Below are 19,436 nucleotides of genomic sequence, written 5' to 3'. Positions count from 1 at the left end.
CACTCTTGAAAAGCTGATAATGAAGAAATCGTTACGATTGGGTTTCCTAGCTACCAATAATGAGGCTGAGTACGAGGCTCTGTTAGCTGGGGTGGCTATGGTCGTTAGTTAGGGGGGGATGTGGTGGAGTTGTATTCTAATTCTTGGTTGGTGGTGGGCCAGGTCAATGGAGAGTTTAAAGCCCAAGATGACAGGATTAGGGATATCTTGCTAAAGTAAAATATGCCCGGGCTCAGTTTAAGAGCTTTGTTCTATAGCAAATCCCTAGAGACTAGAATTCCCATGCAAACTCCTTGGCAATGCTGGCCACTTCCCTGGGGCAAATCTTCCTTGGGTTGTTATCATTAAGGATATGGATAGCTCTAGTCTCATAAGGAGACCCTTGGTCGTGGTACATAGCATCCAGGTGGGGCCGAGCTAGATGGATCCCATAGTAACTTTTTTGAAGCAGGGATTATTGTCCTCGGACAAGGGTGAGGGAAAGAAGGTGCATAGAAGTGCTCCTCGCTTTTATCTATCTAAAGAGTAGAAGCTATACAAGCGCTCTTACTCCGGACTTTATTTGTTGTGTGTGCATCCAGAAGTAGTGGAGCCCTTGTTGGAAGAGTTACATGAGGGCATATGTGGGAGTCACACAGGGGGTAGGTCTTTGGCTCATAGAGCCCTTACCCAGGAATATTGGTGGCCGAGCATATAGAAAGCCTCCTAGGATTATGCTAAGAAGTGCGACCAGTGTTAGAGGTATGCCCTAAATATTCATCAAATTGGGGGAGTCCTAAACCCATTATCCAGCCCCTAACCATTTGCTTAGTAAGGGTTGGATATAGTGGGACAATTTCCTCGAGCTATAAGGAATTGAAGGTGGCTCCTTGTCGGCACAGACTACTTTACCAAGTGCGTAAAAGTTGAGCCACTTGCTAATATCAGGGACGTGGATGCTAAGAGGTTCATCCAGAGGTATATTGTTACTAGGTTTGGAGTTCCTCACACATTGATCTTGGATAATGGTCTCCAATTTGATAGTAAAGCCTTTAGAAGGTATTGTGGGGAGTTAGGGATCAAGAATAGGTATTCTACACCTGCTTATCCTCAGTGGAATGGTTTGGCTGAGGCCACCAACAAGGTTATAGTGTCTGGACTGAAGAAAAGGTTAGACGATGCTAAGTAGAAATGGGTGGATGAATTGCCCATGTATTGTGGACCTATCGTACTACACCCTAAAGATCAACAGGGGAAACTCCTTTTTCAATGACTTATGGGGCAGAGGTTGTGATTCCCCTAAAGTCAGGGTTCCTAACTCTAAGAACTGATTAGTTTAATGTTGAGGAAAATAACCATTTACTCTTGGGAAGCCTAGATGTGGTCGAGGAAAGAAGAGAGGTAGTTGTGGTAAAAATGGCACATTACCAACAAAGGCTTAAGCAAGGGTATGATAAAGGGGTGAAGTTGAGGCCATTAGCTCCTGGAGACTTGGTTTTACGAAAGGTAGTGGAGATAGCAAAGAACGCCGCTTGGGGAAACCTGGGCCCTAACTGGTAGGGCCCATATAGGATAACTTCCATTGCTAGCATTGGGGCGTAGTACTTGGAAAATTTGGGTGAAAATATAATTCCTCGTCCTTGGAATGTGAATAATTTACGGCGTTACTATTGCTAATGCTATGAACTCCTTGTTTATTCATATTTTGTTCAGCTGTGTTTTATTGTGGATGTATTGGGTAAAGTACTCAGTCTGTGTGAAAAATCCTAAGTGTTAAACAGAACCTAGGCCATGTTCGACTCCTTAGGTCACAAGCCTAGGGTAAATTAACATTGTGTGAAAAATCCTAAGTGTTAAACAGAACCTAGGCTTTGTTTGACTTCTTAGGTCACAAGCCTAGGGTAAATTATCATTGTGTTAAAAATTCTAAGTGTTAAACAGAACCTAGGCCCTGTTCGACTCTTCGGGTCACAAGCCTTGGGTGAATTAACGGTTCTAGAAAAAGTTTCTAAGTGTTGGCCAAAATTTAGGTCTGATGTGGCTCATCGAGTCACAGATGGGGAACGAAGTGATCTTTGCAGGAAGTTGTCTAAATGGATAGTGAAGTAAAAGGCCTTGAGTACTTCCTTAAGTTCCAGGGTTGGTGCTAGCGGGTTTGCTTTGGGATTCCAAGTTCAATTTAAAGTAAGTGTTAGCTGGAATTTTTCTTAAGTTCTGTGAGTCCGTTTGTTAATTGTATTACAAGTCATTCTAGATTGAACAGAAGGATAAGAAGTATTGCATAAGAAAGTCAAAGGTTAGTGTACTGAAATTGTTATAAGGGAAGGAAAGGAGCATGAGATATAAACTGACAAGTATAATTTGAATAGCTGAAGAAGTATAAAGTAGGTTTTAAATTCTTTTTCATTGATGTTTAAAAAATGAAGTACAATGAAAAGAAAAAAGAGGTACCAATTACATTTGAGCCTATTTACAAAAATGATTATCTATTTCTTGGTTAGAGGTGGAGCTATGCTGAGGTTTCTTTTTCTTTTCCTCCTTTCTTTTCCTGCTCTTTCTCTTTCTTCTTCTTCTTCTTCTTCAATTGGACCACCGTTGTCATTTCCTTCGCCTCCATATTCACCACTTCGGCTGGAGGAGGCCGTTCTTTCTCTCTATCTTTAGTGGGGACAGTAGAGGGAGTAGAGGTTGGCTGAGCTAAGAAGGAGGTGAGAGCAGAGCTAGGGTCCGAGGGAGGCTGAGAGGGACTAGGAGCTAGGCGTAGTGCAGGAGGGAAGTATACCCTATCAGGAGCCCTGAGCTCTAATTTAGCACTGACCCCAGCTGCAGTTAATGCTTGGCCCCATACTTTTAGGCAGAAGGCCCAAGTAACATCCCTTAGTTAGGCAGTAAGACTTTCAGCAGTCTTAGTCATGCCCGCGTCATAGGCTGCCTGCTCGGCCTTGGCCATTTTAGCACCCTTGGCCTCCAACTGTATTTGTGTTTTTTGAGCTCCACCACAGTTTAGGCCATCTTGTTTTTTGCTTTTCTTTGGGCCTCTAGAGCATCCGCCGCTTGTTTTTCATAGCTTTTCAGGGCGGACTCCGCGTTCTTTTAAGCTTTCTCCACCTTAATCAGTTAGGCAAGAGTCTCTTTAAGCTTCTTGTCTGCCTCCGCATGACCTTTCTTAGCTACTTCTAGCTTGGTCTCGGCTTTTCTCGCCAAGTCCAGGGAGTGGTCCACCCACTCTTCGGCCATAAAGGCAGCCTGGATAGATTGAATAAAGTGGATGTCAAATAAGGTGTGTATGATTTAACATTATATACTAAGGAAATTAATTATATACCTTTGCAAAGTCCTGTTTTAGGGCAAAAAAGACTTCGCGCTTCCTAAAGGACCTTAGCTCTTGCATGTCTTTAGGCAGGCATAATGCATTTTCTAGGCATTCTACCACCAGGCCTAAACTGCCTTTTTGGTGGCCCTTTAAGTTGGTGTCGTCCAGCACTAGACTGCCAGAGCTAAGGGTGAAAAGGGGCCTCCGGACAAAGGGCTTCTATGGCTGGTCTCCCCCAAGCTCCTTGGAGGTCCCAGAAGATGTGATTTTCTTTTGTTGCCCCCTCCCTATTCGAGCTTCTTTGGTTGGGGGCTGGTGGGAGGATTGAGTGACTTCTCCTTCCTTAGCACCTTCAGTGCTTTTGCCTTCTTGGGCCCTCTTCCATTTCTTGTCAGCTGCATCAACGGAAGATGCACGCTTTGGGACGGGAGTGGGTGGTCGGGCACCACCGCTATGGCTGGAGAGGAGCCCCCGGCGTGGGATGTGAGCAAGGGAAGCAGGTCCGGAGTCTTTTCCTCGAATCCCATTCCTTCTAGGATGTTGGCAACCTCTTGGTTGCAACTGACTTGGGTGGGGTGCAAATGCCAGAGAGAGGTACTAGGAGAGTCCTCAGGGTCTTGCTGGTAGAAGACCTCGAAGTCTTTATCTGTCACTTCTTGTTGGATAGGTTCTATTGTGGGCTCCTTGGCTTCATCGTCCGAAGGAATAGGAGGTTCGTAAGAGTAGAGGAGCCCGGCTGCTAGTGGGGCTAGAAGTTGGGCGTCTTGAGTTCCAGTGGGAAGAGGTTTGGATAATAGGAATCTTGAGATAGCTACGTATATTAAGGCCAACCGAGGGTCTTTGGCTTTAATAATGTTCCTCGGGCTTTGGGAACGTTTGGTGGAGGGCTTGTATCCGAGGATGACGTGCACGGCTCAGAGTTGACCGTCCTTGTGTAGAAAGATCTTGGACTTTAGTATCCGGTTTAGGTCTGGGAAGTTCACCAAGTGTTTGGCTGGGGCAATATGGTATTCATCTGCCAATGAAAACAGTGAAAATTGAGAGTTAGTAAAAAAAAAAAAAAAATTTCTTCAGAGTTATACATATGTATTTATGGTCCTCAGGAATCTTACCCAGTTTCCCTTCTTGGGTGGGACAGTGCAATCCATCATGTCAGTCTCCCGATACGATGAGAAAGTCCTCGACTATACCCTAGCTTGAATCAAGTAGGCAAGAGATTAACCTAACAGAGGGGACTCTACATTTGATGTACTATTTGGTATTTTCCCTTTTTTGGCAGTTGTATACCTAGTTTACGTCGTGCCAAGTAAGGTTGGTCCCCATTTTTCAGTTTAACATGTCTACACACCCGAGGATCCTAAAGAAGTTTGGGGAGCATTGAGTAGGGGTTACCCTATAGTTCATGAGATAGTCTCTAGTGACCTGTCCTATGGGAAGTTCCATCCCACCTTCTATGAAGGCGATCATCGAAATAGCTACGGATTCTGGAGGTCTGTTCTTGACCAGTGATTCAACACTGTTGGGAATCCTATATTGTGCCCTAGAAACAGCCCTAGCCTCGGGAGTATTTACTAGTTTAGTCTACCCATGGAGTTTTATGGTATGAAAAGAATAAACTTGTGTAAGAGAGAAATGTAAGGATGAGGAAAAATTCTTCCCAGGATGCTGCTTCAACTCAAATTGCTAGAATGCGTTAATGAACTTTAGCCAACCCTAAACTCTCCTTATATAGAGGTAAAAAATGAGCGGTAATTTTTCCACTCATAAATGAGGGAAAATGGGGACCGTATGATCTTGATTGAGTCGTAGAACGTGGGGAGACAAGCAGCCGCCTAACGTTATAAATGTGAAATCGTGGAGACCAAAGCGTCAGGAGTGTGCTGGAGATAGGTGAAAGGACATTTCCACGTGGGAACGCATGTGGCACGTGTGTAATTTGCTTGTATAACTAAAACTACGCTTTTACCTCATGGTTAATAGCAAAAGTTTTAGGAGGCTATTGTGGGTGCTCGAGGACCAAAGGTGAAGTTGAAGAGTTGCAGTACTGGATTGGGGATATCATGGGCTTAAGAAGGAAAGTTGCCCGAGGAGAGGAAGGGATGAGACAAAGGACTTTGAGGCATTCCAGGTGGAAGAAGGGTCTGAAGAGAGAGAATCAATGATAATAAGGAAAGTTTCTAGTTTGGAGTAGATTGTTGCCTTCACATTAAGTGGTGGGCAACAACTTTATCAACTGCATTGATGAGGAAATGACATGAACAATGTAAGTCACAGTTAAGCAGACTAATTCTACCACCTTCTTTGAATGCAAAAAGGGACAAGTGTCATGAGAAGAGATTTGTTAGGTAAAGATAAGAGGTCAGGATGCGAAGGAGGAAGGAGTATATAAGAAAGAATTGGGTTTTCAGAGAGGGGATTGAGACACAAGTATAAAAAATAGAAAAAGAAACAGGAAGAACACTGAGAGAAGAGAGTGAACAGTATCATTTTTTGTGTAACTTTGGTCTCCTCGGGTCAACTTATATTGAGATTAATTCATCTATTCGTGACCATTAACTCTTTCTTCCTTATTTTCATCCTTGGGCAAAGCCCCCTCTTGTTGTTTGTTTCTCTCTCTGATAAATTTATTGATTTGGGCCAAGGTTGAGCTGTACAAGTCACTGTTCTAAGTGGGCTTGGGCTGTTTGATTCTGTGGCTCTTACACTAATTATATATAGTTATGCATAAATTATTTATATTATAGGAATTTAAATTATTATTTTTATAAATATTATATAAGAAAATATTTTTATTTATAATAATGATAATAATTGATTTATAATATGACATGCTTTCTCATGTTTAGTTTCTTTGACAACAATTGACACAAAAACCATAAAGAATTAAATATTTGTGAATTCACTAAAAATTAGTCATAACCATTTGGATTTCCTAACTTCATTTAGTGACATTATACAGACATGCATACGTACATAAATATATATATATATATATATATATATATATATATATATGGAACCAAAATTGTAGTATATATTCTATGTGATTGATATTTACTAATATGATAAATACATATAAATTTCTATATTAATTATTTTAAGTGGTACATTAACTAATTAAGTATAATGAAATTTTAATGTTAATTTACTAAGATTTATATGATAAACAATTGATTAGAAATATGGTACTCTTGCTAAAATATTCTTAATCTTGTAACCATGGAAACAATTACCAACAAAAGAAAAATAAATAAATTTAATAACACACAATTAAGAATGTAAAAAAAATTATTGTAGAATATATATATATATATATATATATATATATATATATTTATTTATTTATTTATTTATCAAAATGATATTTGCATTTTTTAGTAAGCATGATACAAGTCTATCTATATCAGTCACAATATCATGCAATTTTCAAAATTTTAAACTCATATAGTATGATTAAATCAATACACCAGTCTTATTGTCTTTCTATTTTTTCTATAAAATAGAATACTAAACATTAAAATTTTTTACAAGAAAAAATATTGAAATATTGGAGAAAACTAACAAAATTCTCCGCACATGGCATTGTAAGTTAATCAAAGCTATGCAAATTGCGGTTGAATTACAAAATGATTTAGAGGGCTTTCTGTATACTACACTAGATATATTTGCTGAATAACTAGGCAAGGACAATCTGATGGAGACTAACTACCAAGAATACCAAGTTCTGAGACTGTTGTAAAAGAATCATGACTACGAAGGAACTGCAAGTTTTGAAGGAGCTGCATCTTTTTTAATTCTCGATATTGAGAACATAAGAACATGAAAATGCTAAAGTACATGGATGAAGCTATTGTAATGGGCATTAAGGCGATGAAGGTGCATGCGTCTGTAAAAGACTATAAGAAGTACTCCACCCCTTTATGCGAATTTAAGTTGAGTCGGTAGAATACTACGAGAAGTACTCCACACATTTATGCAAATTATTCAGGGTTAACTTATGAAAGTAAATAGTTTTAGAGGAAAGGAAACATAAGGTGAGACCTTTATGCAAATTTAGAAGTCGCTTTTACACCCTTATGCAAATTATTCAGAGTTAGCTGTAGAGGGGATATAAGGTTCAAAGCACAGATATAACCATAAAAGACACATCATAAAGAAAAAGTATATCAATACGGAAAAACAAGGACATTTGGACAGGATCGATGAAAGGGTTCAGTGATCGGATCGTAGGATCAGCACAAGGGCATTCGATTGCTCCCTCGTATTAGTAGCTTAGCTACCTTAATTTCCCTTCCTTGCTATATTCCTCCTTACCATATTCCTTTTCTTATTAAAAGTCTTATTCTTTATGTCTCTAGTTTTGAGCATTGGGAGTTTTGACCCACTTCGCCAAGTGAATGATACAAATAAATATACTTTGATACAAATTAATGAAATTACTAATAAAATACAAAATACCAAATACCAAATTACAAATACCAAGTTCTAAGTGAATACAATTCTCCAATTTTGATTCTTTTTACAAAAGAGTAATCTTCTGATTCTATCTACTTTATAATCTTGACTCGAACACGAAATCTTCTTCACTTTGGTCAGAAGATTGATCAAACAATCAACGAATTCTAGCTTTGAGCTTGTTAGAGATTTGCTGTTCTTTGAAGATTCTTTAAATTTGAAGGATTTTGGGTTGAATTTCTTTAGGACTTTAGAGGCTTGATCCGTTAAAATTTAATTATTTAGGACTTTTTGAAGTCTATGGAGGCTTTTGAGCTTGATTCCAATTGAAATTCAACTCCTATAAGAATGATTAAATTGAGGCAGAATTTTTCCAAAACTTTGACATCTTGAAATTTTGGTGGAATGAGAAAGGATAAGTCTCACTTCGAATTGATCTCCTTGAAAATAAGTAATAAACTCTGTTTAGCTATTTCGATAAATATTTTATTTTGATAAAGATAATAATCAACAAAAAGTCCTACTATAATTTGTTAATTGTTATTTAATTATCTCTATTTTATTTATTTATTTTTATAAAGGTAATTATCCATCAATTATGAATACAAAATTTATCTTTATTTTGTAGGCCAAATGACAAGTGATAAATTTTAATTTGCCAATGTGATATCATCTTGGATGACACATGTCATCATTTGATTTAATTAATTTAATGATACAAAAATTTGGAATTTGTCACTAAATTTTGACATGGCCTATTATAATTGGCCAAACTAATATTTCTCCTCCTACAGTCTCACATAAACAACTCAACGTAAATAACAATGTCAATACCTAATGTCTCACATAAATAACACAAAACAAATAAAAATGGTTCAAACAACATCACAAACACACTTAGTCATTAAGACCAAAGTTTTGGTTATCTTAGATGGGTTCCTCAAAGTACAGTTGATCATTACAAATAACATTCTCGTCATTGTTAGCAGAATTACCCACACAAAAAAAATCACCTTCGTCAATGATGGTCTCTCTCACAATGGTGTCACCATTGGGTTTCTTTACTTCTTGCAATTGCCTTCTACTCTTTAGTAGTCTCTTTTGTCTTTTGTGATTTTGTTTATTAGGTTAAGGTTACAAAATTTTTGAATTTTCTTTTATAGCGCAATATCTTTAGTTTTGCTATGGAATTAGATCATCCAAATCGGAATCTCACACAAAACATGATCCAAGATGAATTAGGGATATAGGATCTTAAACTCTTAAGATCTAGATTGAGATCCTAAAAACCATAAGAGGATTAAAAAGGATTAAAAATAGAGCGCAGATAGAAAAGTTGGAGGATATAAAATATTTTAGTTTTCTCTCAGAGCGTTTCGTTAGAAAGATGAAAAAGTGGAGGGATAGAAAACTCATATGTTTGCTTGAAAAGAAAAATGAGAAAATAGAAAATGTAGTTTGTATTTATTCCTACGCCTAGATTACATGATATAATAAATAAATTTTTTTTGTAATCATTAAATAAAAAAATACTTTTCCATTATATTTTTTTATATATTATATTATAAAGGTGAAAGCCACCATTCAATTAAAAATAAAAAACTCCAACATTGATTAAAATAAGAGAAGCCACATTGACCAAAAAAAAAACCACCAGTTTGAAAACAAACAAACAAAAGAAAACGGGAAAATTACACTTTACCATCCTAAACTATGAACTGGATTACACTTTGCACCCTAAACTATCCGATTGCACACTTTACACCCTAAATTATCACACTTTGCACCCCGGTGTCTTGGTGCATGTGACAATCACATGCTTCTTGCTTAGGTGGAACAAAGTTAAAAGACTAAAATACCCTTCCTCAAAATCAATTAAAACAAAACCCAATTTTTTTCAGCCATATATGGGACTAATAAATTAAAACAAAAACAATTAGCACTTTCAACCTTCTTAAAAAAGTACCCTCTTTTGTCGTGGTCATTGAAGATTGCTGAGACTACAACTATCCATTACAGTTTTCCATCTCAACTTGATCTAAATTTGACACAAAAAACACAACTCAAACAGACTTGAGCATAATTCAAACAGATTCAGCTATTAGGAACAGAGAGGAAAAAAAAAAAAGAATTCTCGAGAATTATGGTACAAAACTATCTGTAATTACTAATGGGTAATTTCTTCAAGAATCCACAGGGAAATTCTAAGAAATCCTTTTTTGGATATTAAAATTCCCAGCAAAACTATCAGCCTATCTTTGCGCATAACATAAAACTAACAGATCCAACAAAGAATTCCTACACAAATCTCAGATCTCCTTCAACACCGTCCAATAATCTGAACACAAAAACCAAAACCAATTAACCAAAACAAAAATTACAATCATTGAATGCAAAAATTCAAGGAAAAATATTGGAGGGAGGGAGAGAAATAAGAAAAAAAATGGATGGTGGAGCGGTGGTGGAGCCAAAGCAATTTTTGAATTGGGGATTTAGGGTTTATAAAAATCTGGATTTTTGGAAGAGGCTACAAGCACAAGAGAGGGAGAAAAATAAGAAAAAAATTGGGTTTTGTTTTTATTGATTTTGAGGATGGGTGTTTTAGTCTTTTAACTTTGTTCCACCTAAGCAAGAAGCATATAATTGTTACATGCACTAAGATTCTGTTAAATATAACAGCAAAAATAACATTGGAGTGCAAAGTGTGATAGTTTAGAGTGCAAAGTGTACAGTCGGATAATTTATGGTGCAAAATGTAATCTAGTGCATAATTTAGGGTGGTAAAGTGTAATTTTCCAATGAAAACACAGTGGTAAGTAGGATTAACTAACCAACCGAACAGATGAGTAAAAAGAAGACCCAAAAAAAAAAAGTTCAAACTAAAAAGCAAAGGCAAAAATAGAAAGAAAACGGCAAAGTACTGTGCACATGGTACCGTACACAGGGACACTTAAGGGCATTTTGGTCCAGAAGTTTTGTTATGGTTTTCTCTTCAATTCTCTCTCTAATTTGGAGAGAAACATTTTGGTAGATCCCCGAGTCCCACAAGTTTTCCTTTCAAAAATCCCCCAAACCAAAAATTAAAAATTTCAATAAGTTTCTGTACCTCCCCATTTTCTCTCATTTTTTCTCTCCTCCATAAAATCCACTCAACCAAACAAACCCTTAGGATATATTTGGTTTGAGTAATTTTAGGGAGAATGGAAAATGAAGGGGAGAAAATTGGAGAGAAAATGATGTTTTTAGTTGTTTGGTTGAGGATGGAAAAAATGAGAGATTTTGATGAGTCCAAAGTTTTCTCGCTTCCTTCTCCAAAACACAATCTCTTCAAATTGAAGAGAAAATGGGAGTGAAAAATGGGCAAAATTATTTAGACAAAATTGCCCACAATTTCTTTTTACTTTTTTTGGGGGGGGGGGGGGGGGGTACCACAACCTGGCAGTAAATGTGGCTTGCCTACCGTTTGTTTATTTGTTTATTTTTTTTTTTTCTTTTTTCTTTTGGGTTTAATAGGACATTGATTTTAAAAATATATATTTTCTTTTCTTTTTTATATACGATAATGTGTGTATCCGTGATACATTATAGTACCATACAATACTTTTTTTTTTGGGACGTTTTTTCTTTTTAAGTTTTTAATTTATTTCTTATTTTTTATTGGGTATAAATTTTTCCTTTTAAATAAACTTTGGGTGATTGCATTTTTTTTTTGGTTGGTTGTTTGCCTTTATTTATTTATTTTTAATTGAGCATTATTTTAATAAGAAAATATAAGTAAATTTATACAAATTTCATTTTTTATCTTTTCATTTCTCTATTCAACTGTGAGTTCTAATTAACTCAATTGGTAAAGTTTTTGATGGTTAAGTAGAGATTTGAGGTTCAATGCTCACCTACACCAAAAACTTATTAATACCTTGATCTGATAATAAAAACTATCATTAAAACACTGATGATAAAAAGCTATCATTAGAGCAATCACAGTGAGGTTGCTAAAATGACTATTTAGTCATTTTAGCAAACCAAATATTGAAAAAACACCATACAGTAAGAGGGCTAATTTGTTTGGTTGGTATATTTTTTTCTTCGTTGCTACAGTGTGCTGCTAAAGATAACAGCCCATTGTAGCCAGATGGTATAAGAAAAAATATTATTTTATTCCTACACACATGAAGCTCTCTCTCTCACGTAGACACAACTCTACCTCTCTTTCCTTTCTCACCTCTCTCTCAACAATGATAAGAAATCAGTGTGCGGCATGGGCATGCGGTGGGGTTTGAGATCAATGTGACGGTGTGTGGTGGCTGTTGAGATCGGTGAATAGCGGCGTTTGGGTTTCAGTGTTTGAGATCGATGGCTGTTGAGATCGGCTTTTGGCGTTTGGTGGGTTTCGACTGTTGAGATCGAAGATTTTTGGTTGGTTTAGGGGTTGTTGGCGTTTGGATCTGATTTCAGGGGTCGGATTTGGTGGTGGCTGAAATCTTGTGATGGTCGTGAAAGAGGAAGGTGGATGGGTTTTGTGATTTGGAAGAGGAAGGCCAAAGGTGAAGCTGGGAGCCTAGGTCTGTGGGTTTTTTTTTTGGGTGTGTGTTTCCTGTGGTGAGTTGTGGTTGCCATTGTAGTGGTTGTGGCCGGTGGTGGGGATTCTGATTTACAGAGGTTGTAGTACCGGTGATGGTTGTTTTGGGTGGATTGTAATGAGAGTTTACCCTATTGAATATATTAATTTATTACGGTATTTATATTATTTTAATGTGTTGAATGTTAAAATAAAAACTTTATTGTAGGGTGTATTATAAAACAAGTAATTAAAATAGATAAAGTAATATTTTAAGTTATTAAAAGTTAAATACTTTAGATGTTTTACTGTAAACGCTCTTAAAAGCGAACGCCATAGCTTTAAACCTCTAAAAAAAAAAAAAAATCTCTATTCATCCAAACAAAAAAAATTTCCATTATTCCAAAAATCACAAATAAAGAAAATTAATTTTTTTTTTTCCTTTTATCTTTCTACTTTTCTATTCTCTTACTATTTTTTGTACTTCTACTTTTTCTATTCTCTTACTATTTTTTATACTTCTACTTTTTCATCTGAAGCAAGCAAAGTTTCATAGTTTTAAACTAACTCCAGTGGTTGTTAAGAATATATTTGAATACTACTTATTGCTGAAAACTAAAATCTTATTGTTGACAACATTGTAATAGAATAATTTTTAAGTAATGAATAGTGCCCATGGGTCCCATGAACAATTTTAAATGATGAATAATTTGTGTTTTTCTGTGTCCCATAAACAGTGCAAGAGACTGAGCTGCTGAATGCAAACGCCAAACGTGATGAGTTTGGAACACAATCCAAACTCACATTAAGCTACAAGTACAATATGGCAACCTTCTAATATGCAAGAAGTCACTCTCTAATCTCTATGCCCATATGGACTGTAAATGCAGCATCCCCTTGGAAGCTTAAGGAGAAGACAAATTTGTAATGCTTCAGGTTTCAACCCTAAACGATGAAATAAAATGCAAATCATAGATATATTTTTCTTTCACGTGTACTAACAGAAATGTTGAAGGACATTTGCGCAGCAACCAAATTAGAAAATGCTAGTAATTGAACTCAACTTATATAGATCTTCATCATAATCCCAACATCATACTGCAAAATCAAAATACACTACTCAAATTTGGCAACTACACTAGAACGGTTCTTAAATTCTAGTTTAGAGAACCAAAAACTTTGAAGAAAAATCATCTTTTCAAGCAAAACTAGAGCTAGGTGGTGCACCGAAGCTACCACCACCACCACGACCAAAGCCAGGCCTTCCACCAGGGCCCTGAAATATCAAAGAGCAAGTAAAATAATTAATATAAACAGAAATGATTAATAAAGGTAGGAGCAGTTCTTAACATGCTAAACACACAATACACTTGAACCCAAACAAGCACCATTCTCTAGAGTCTAGAACTCACATTGCAACAACTCAAAGGTTTACACTTTGGGCTCTAATACCTACCAGCTATGCGCGTGTGCCAAAAATTATGCAAGAAAAAAATGCCCAAGTGTCTGTATTTGAGCGTACATTAATATTGTAAAATAAAAATGTAGCTCAATATCATAAACCATACATGTTAATCAACAAAACAATTTCACAGCAACTTTGTACAATGATAAAATACAAAATTTTCAACCACTAGTTGATATGTATAATTATGATAGAACTGCCTGAAAATTGTGTGATTTAACACGCAGCAATTGGAACATCAGGATGCACCTGCATTGCTCTTTTACTGGTATGCATGCGCCTGATGTATCTTGAACCCACAACCCCACCCTCACCACCTTCCTCTTACAAAAGGAGGAGGTGAGAGATAGAGCTCAAGGGTAAAATATTATATAGTTGATAATAAATAGCTTAATCCTCCAATTCCCTCCAGTTTCAACCAGACGCAAGACACATGGCATTTATTTGAATTTTAAGATGCCACGTGTGTTACATCTAAAAAAATGGGAGGAGATTGGATGATGCAATGGCAGGGGATCTTAATCCCTATTTTAGGGTTGGCTGTGGATCCTCAACAATCAATATCACTCAATAACTAGCAATATTTTTGAGAATACAAAAGAGACTGCATGAAATTAAATGCAATCCATAAAAATTTCACATCACAACTACAGCTCAGCTCAACTCAATAGATCCCAACTAGCTAGAAACCTAAAAGAATCTGAAAAAATAAATTATCATAATAGCATATAGTTTTAATGATAACATGGACGCATCTAACATGGAAAGAGTTCTTCTGATCATCTAAAATGTAAAAGACCTGCATTGCTAGCATTGAAAATTTAGGAATTCAGAAGCAGTAATTTTTAAATAAGAGTGTAATATCATGCCCTTTACTGTAAGTTCTTGATGCCAAACAGTTTATTCTAAGGAGTGTGGTTTCATTAAACTAACTCAAAACGTTGGTAAGTTATTATATTTTTTCCGGATAAATATTTGTAATTCAAAAAAAGAGTAAAAAGGGTTGCCAACCTAGTACATGGGAAGTATTTGAAGGAAGTGTCAAAAGAAAACCTGAATAAATATTTGCACAAATTTCTAAAAAGTCCAATCCGTGAAGTGGAGAAGATTGCTTAGTAAACACTGCCCATTCAAGGCCTTGAAATTAAGTATATAAAATTTAACATGAACAAAACATTAAGTTCATTTGGAAAATCAGAAGCAGAAAGATTACAAAGCACATAAAACAATTGAAAACTGTTTTTTATATTCTTGACTAGAGCAGTTACAACTTTAAGGGGAGCCATTATCTAATTATGTAATTCAAGCATAGTATAATTCACAATAACAATTTAAACAAACTAAAGTCCATTAAAAAGTATAATTACCCTGTAAGAGGGCTGGAAATCCGGTGGAGCTCCTCCCTTCTCACCACCAAATTCACCTGGAGGACCACGAGGACCTCCACGATACCCATCACGATCTCCAAACCTTGAACCTCCTTCAAAGCGAGGTGGGCCACTAGAAATTCAAACAATTGAAAATATTAAACACAATAGTTATATGTATGAACATATCAACATACAAACAAAAGTAAAAGGACCTTAATAACATAATCCAGGAAACCAAATATACAAGATATCTTATATTACCGTGGACGGTCACCCTGTGGGCCACCAAACGGTCTGCCAGGAGGTTTGGCGGATTTCTTCAAGGTGGCAGGCACGATTTCAGATGGAAGATTGAGGTAAGTCCTCAAATGCTCAATTCCATCATTGGTGAGGTACCAGTAATAGTGCATCCAAGCAAAAGTCTCACGCACATAACCCTTGGATTTAAAGCTTTGCATGAGCTTAATTGCCTGCAGATTTGGGACATCAATCTCTGGGTGTTTTGCTAGATTGTAATCCTTCTTTGCATAGCAGACTCCCTCTGCAGTAATAAAAAAAATGTATCAAAATATGCAAAAGCAGATTCACACAACTCAATCAATAGGAAAAAAAAAAAAGCAAAACCAGAAAGCCCATTAGAAATACAAAGTTTTTGTAATTTGATACCAATAAAGCAAAGAACTTAAACAAACCCCCCCAACCAAACCAAATCCAAATATGTAACATTATTAATTCTTATTCTCTCTGATGCTTCCTTAAAAAAATGATGACAAAAATGAAAATTAATAATCACTGACTTCAATGGCTCTCTATTTTTCACATTAAAAATCAAAACTAAATATCTACATCAAAATTAGAACAATAACCCACCACAGTTTCTTGCTTAAAAAATTGAATTGAGGCTTTTGGTTTTTCTATTTAGTATTTCAATAAACAAAAACAAAGTTAATCACAGAAGTCAAAATTTTCTAAATTATTCATTAATCTTTCATTTTCCTCAGTTTCCTAAGTGACCCAATTCACAAAAACCGAACAATAAAACAATAAACTAAAATTGAATAGAGATAGACACCTTGGAAGAGGTACTTGCAGATCTCTCTGCGATTCTTCTCTGAAATAATCTGAAAATTGAACAAAACGAAACATTAGTATATTGACACGCCTAAATACACACACAAACACATATACAGATTCAGAAAGAGAGAGAGACCATGGTTGCGAAGCGAAGAAAATACGAGCTCTCAGTTATTGACGGAGCAGCAGCGACAGAGATATAGAGGAGCTCGAGCGCTGAAAACCCTAGAGAAAATGCCCTAGTAAAAATGGTGGTTTATATCTTATGGGTTCAGTGGGCCGGATTTACCCAGTAACCCAATTTTTATTTGGGTTCAGGAGCCCATTTTTCTATTGTTAAGGTTGGATAGCCCGGCCCAGTTCTTGATTAGTTCAACCCAATATCAGAATTTGAATTTCTTCTGGAATAATTCAAGAGGCACGGCTCAATCGCATGCCCAATTTCATGACTTGTGCGAATTGTGAATAGCTGTCAATTTTCGCCCAATAATGGCTTATACGACTCACTACTTTTTATGAACAACTTATAATTACACAGGTCAACAAATTGTAAAATTAAATGTGAAAATGATTGTATCTTTTGTAGTATGTTGATTCTTCTATGCCACTAACTTACCACATGATTATAAGGAAAACTAAAAAGGTTGAGTGTGATTGTGAACGGTTTCAAGTAATAATCAAATGATAATGTAATCCTTGTGTCATAATTTTGCTTCAATACTTCCAACTACAAATATAGAGTACCACAAAATTGGAACACCACCCTCCCTTTCGCTCACCATTGCCCTTTCTAAAAATAAATAATTGTTTAATGTTGAATAAATCATATGAGATAAGTTTTATTTACTAAAATAAATATTATTGAAACAATAATCTACCATGTAATTTGTTTGAACTTTTTTTTTTTTTAGATTCAATTATATATATGGTTCTCAACCTCCTTGCACTTTTGTTTTAGAATTATCTTCATACTTTAAGATGTTTCAAAAAGATACTAAACCATATCAGTGTAGATAAATTAGAAGCGGTCATTTTAAATAAAACAATTTAGCTCTAATCAAATCTTGATTAAATTAAGTTTGACGTTCCCTAAACAAAATGTTTATTAATATTCTAGAGACTAGTCGCTGCACTCTAAGGGAAAAGGGGGATTTGATTGTTATTCAATTCCCCACCCCTTCCATCTAAAAATATGTCTTTCAATTTTTATATGTCAAACTTCATTTATAAAAATAAAATAAAATATTTCATATTTTATCAATGTCTTAAGGTTCAAAACCTATAAAGGGTAAAGTTAAAAATAAATAAATCAAGTACAAAGAGTCATAATAATAATAATAATAATAATAATAATAAAAAAAGAGAATATCAATGTTAAGTGGTAAAATAAAATGATAAAATAGAGACCAAATTCTTAATGTAATAATAATTAGATTTTCTCTAAACAAATTCTCATTAGATATTAGAGTACACATTCTTTAACTAAGTCTCTATTCATTAATACTTATTAGATATATGTTATTATATATATATATATATATATATATTATACAGAAGTTATTGACTAAAATAATCAAAATAGTCTCTCACACAGGAAATCAGTAACTGTATCCTTTTTTTTTTTCTGCTTAAAAAAAAAATAACAACTTGCTTTACTTGTCAAACAAGTTGCAATAATATTAGGATGACATTATTTTTCACAACTTGATTGTGATTGGTGAATAACAAGTATGGGTAAATTATATATTTGATCTCCAATGTTTATGGTGTGTCAATTTATGCCCAAATGTTTTAAATATATCAGTTTTTTTTTTTTTTTGAGAATCAAATATGTCAGTTTAGTCTATAATTTTTTTGTATTATGTCAAAAATGGTCTATATCATTAAGTGATGGATAGAAAATTTTGACGTGATTAATGCTGATATTAAAATATAATATTTTATGCTATATAAGCTGCCACATGACATTAATTTTAAAATAAAATATTTTGATTTAGATAATTTTGAGCTTCATTATCAGTAACTAAAGATTGAGAATTTTCTTTTTCCTTTACTTTTCTCTTCCTTTGCTTTCTTGGGAACCAAACAGGTTTTAATTTTAAACTCTTAATAACAAGACCAGCTAATAACCTCTTTCAAAATTAGCTAATTGGATTGAAATGAAGGGCAGTGGTTGGGGGCTGGTTTTGGGGATACGAATTTGGAGGGAAAGATTAAAAAATGTGACACAAAAATTTTACTACTTCTAAAAAGAAGGTGAAGAGCAGAGGATGATACTATTGTAGACAAAGAGTTTACTTTGTAATGAAGATCAAATAGCTAAATCCAAATAGTTTATTTTATTTTATTATTAATTTAGGGACATGTTCTAACTTATGTGACTATTTTAACATTATTGTTATTTTTCATCAACTACACAATAATAATTTTGACACATTATCACATTTGAAATCTTAGGGGACCAAATTTACACACAATCTAAAATTTAGGGACTACTTACAAAATTTCCCAAAACAAATATTTTAGATCACATTATCCTACACACTTATTTCATGTATGTTTTTGATTGGTGTAGCTGTTTATATTGAAAAATGCTACGGTCACATATTATTTTATAAATTTTTTACAAATTGTTAACGTGGCAAATTCTTACCAGTTGTCAAACCATTAACATCACATTTTATTTACCAATAATTACTAACACCCATTAATATCACATTTTACTTATCAATAACCACTAACTATGGGTCAATAATTTGTAAAATAGCGGTGACTTTAGCATTTTCCCTTACTACAAAACAATCATTAAGTCCTGCAACGTTCTCATTTCATTTCATTTCACCACCTTATTCCTCAGACAAAAAAAAAAAAAAAAAATCTCTCACACTTTCTATACTTCCAAACAAAATCCAGAGCCCTAGACACTTTTCTTTTCTCGCCAACTTTCCCGAGAAAATATTCATAGAAAAACGTTAAAGAGTCCTCCTGAGTAGTTGTATAGGTGACAAGAGTTTTGGTCCTCATTGTGCCTTTTCTTGTAGAAACAGTACAGACCAACTCTGACTATTATATATAGCTATAGAGACTCTGTAAATTCTAGTGCAAACTGCAAAGGTCTTGATCTTAAGCGTTTTTCTTGGATATACACACTGAGAATACGTAGCATTTTTTAGTTACAGAACTGAGGTTTTTGAGAACCGGAGATTTAAGATTTTTGTAAAG

General features: G+C 35.0%; 1 protein-coding gene across 1 annotated transcript; it reads right to left on the bottom strand.

Annotated features, from left to right (window-relative positions):
- Positions 1–13,341: 13,341 nt before the first annotated feature.
- LOC142620000 (small ribosomal subunit protein eS10z) lies at positions 13,342–16,490 on the bottom strand. The gene is made up of 5 exons (XM_075793432.1): positions 16,351–16,490; positions 16,213–16,261; positions 15,402–15,681; positions 15,138–15,270; positions 13,342–13,581 (listed from the first exon to the last, which is right to left on the bottom strand). The coding sequence occupies exons 1-5, from the start codon at positions 16,351–16,353 to the stop codon at positions 13,504–13,506; spliced, it is 543 nt and encodes a 180-aa protein (XP_075649547.1). The 5' UTR covers positions 16,354–16,490; the 3' UTR covers positions 13,342–13,503.
- Positions 16,491–19,436: the final 2,946 nt, after the last annotated feature.

The sequence above is a fragment of the Castanea sativa genome, chromosome 12, assembly GCF_040712315.1.
Source record: "Castanea sativa cultivar Marrone di Chiusa Pesio chromosome 12, ASM4071231v1".
In the NCBI taxonomy this organism is placed as follows: Eukaryota; Viridiplantae; Streptophyta; class Magnoliopsida; order Fagales; family Fagaceae; genus Castanea; species Castanea sativa.
Note: the sequence above shows the minus strand (reverse complement) of the source record. Positions and strands in the feature narration are given on the sequence as shown.

What these genes read in the sequence shown, in the direction of transcription:
- LOC142620000 (XM_075793432.1), bottom strand. An exon ending in CTGCAAGTACCTCTTCCAAG is followed by an intron (nt 15,682 to 16,212) that starts GTGTCTATCTCT and finishes TTATTACTGCAG; the next exon opens with AGGGAGTCTGCTATGCAAAG. An exon ending in CCACAGGGTGACCGTCCACG is followed by an intron (nt 15,271 to 15,401) that starts GTAATATAAGAT and finishes TTGAATTTCTAG; the next exon opens with TGGCCCACCTCGCTTTGAAG.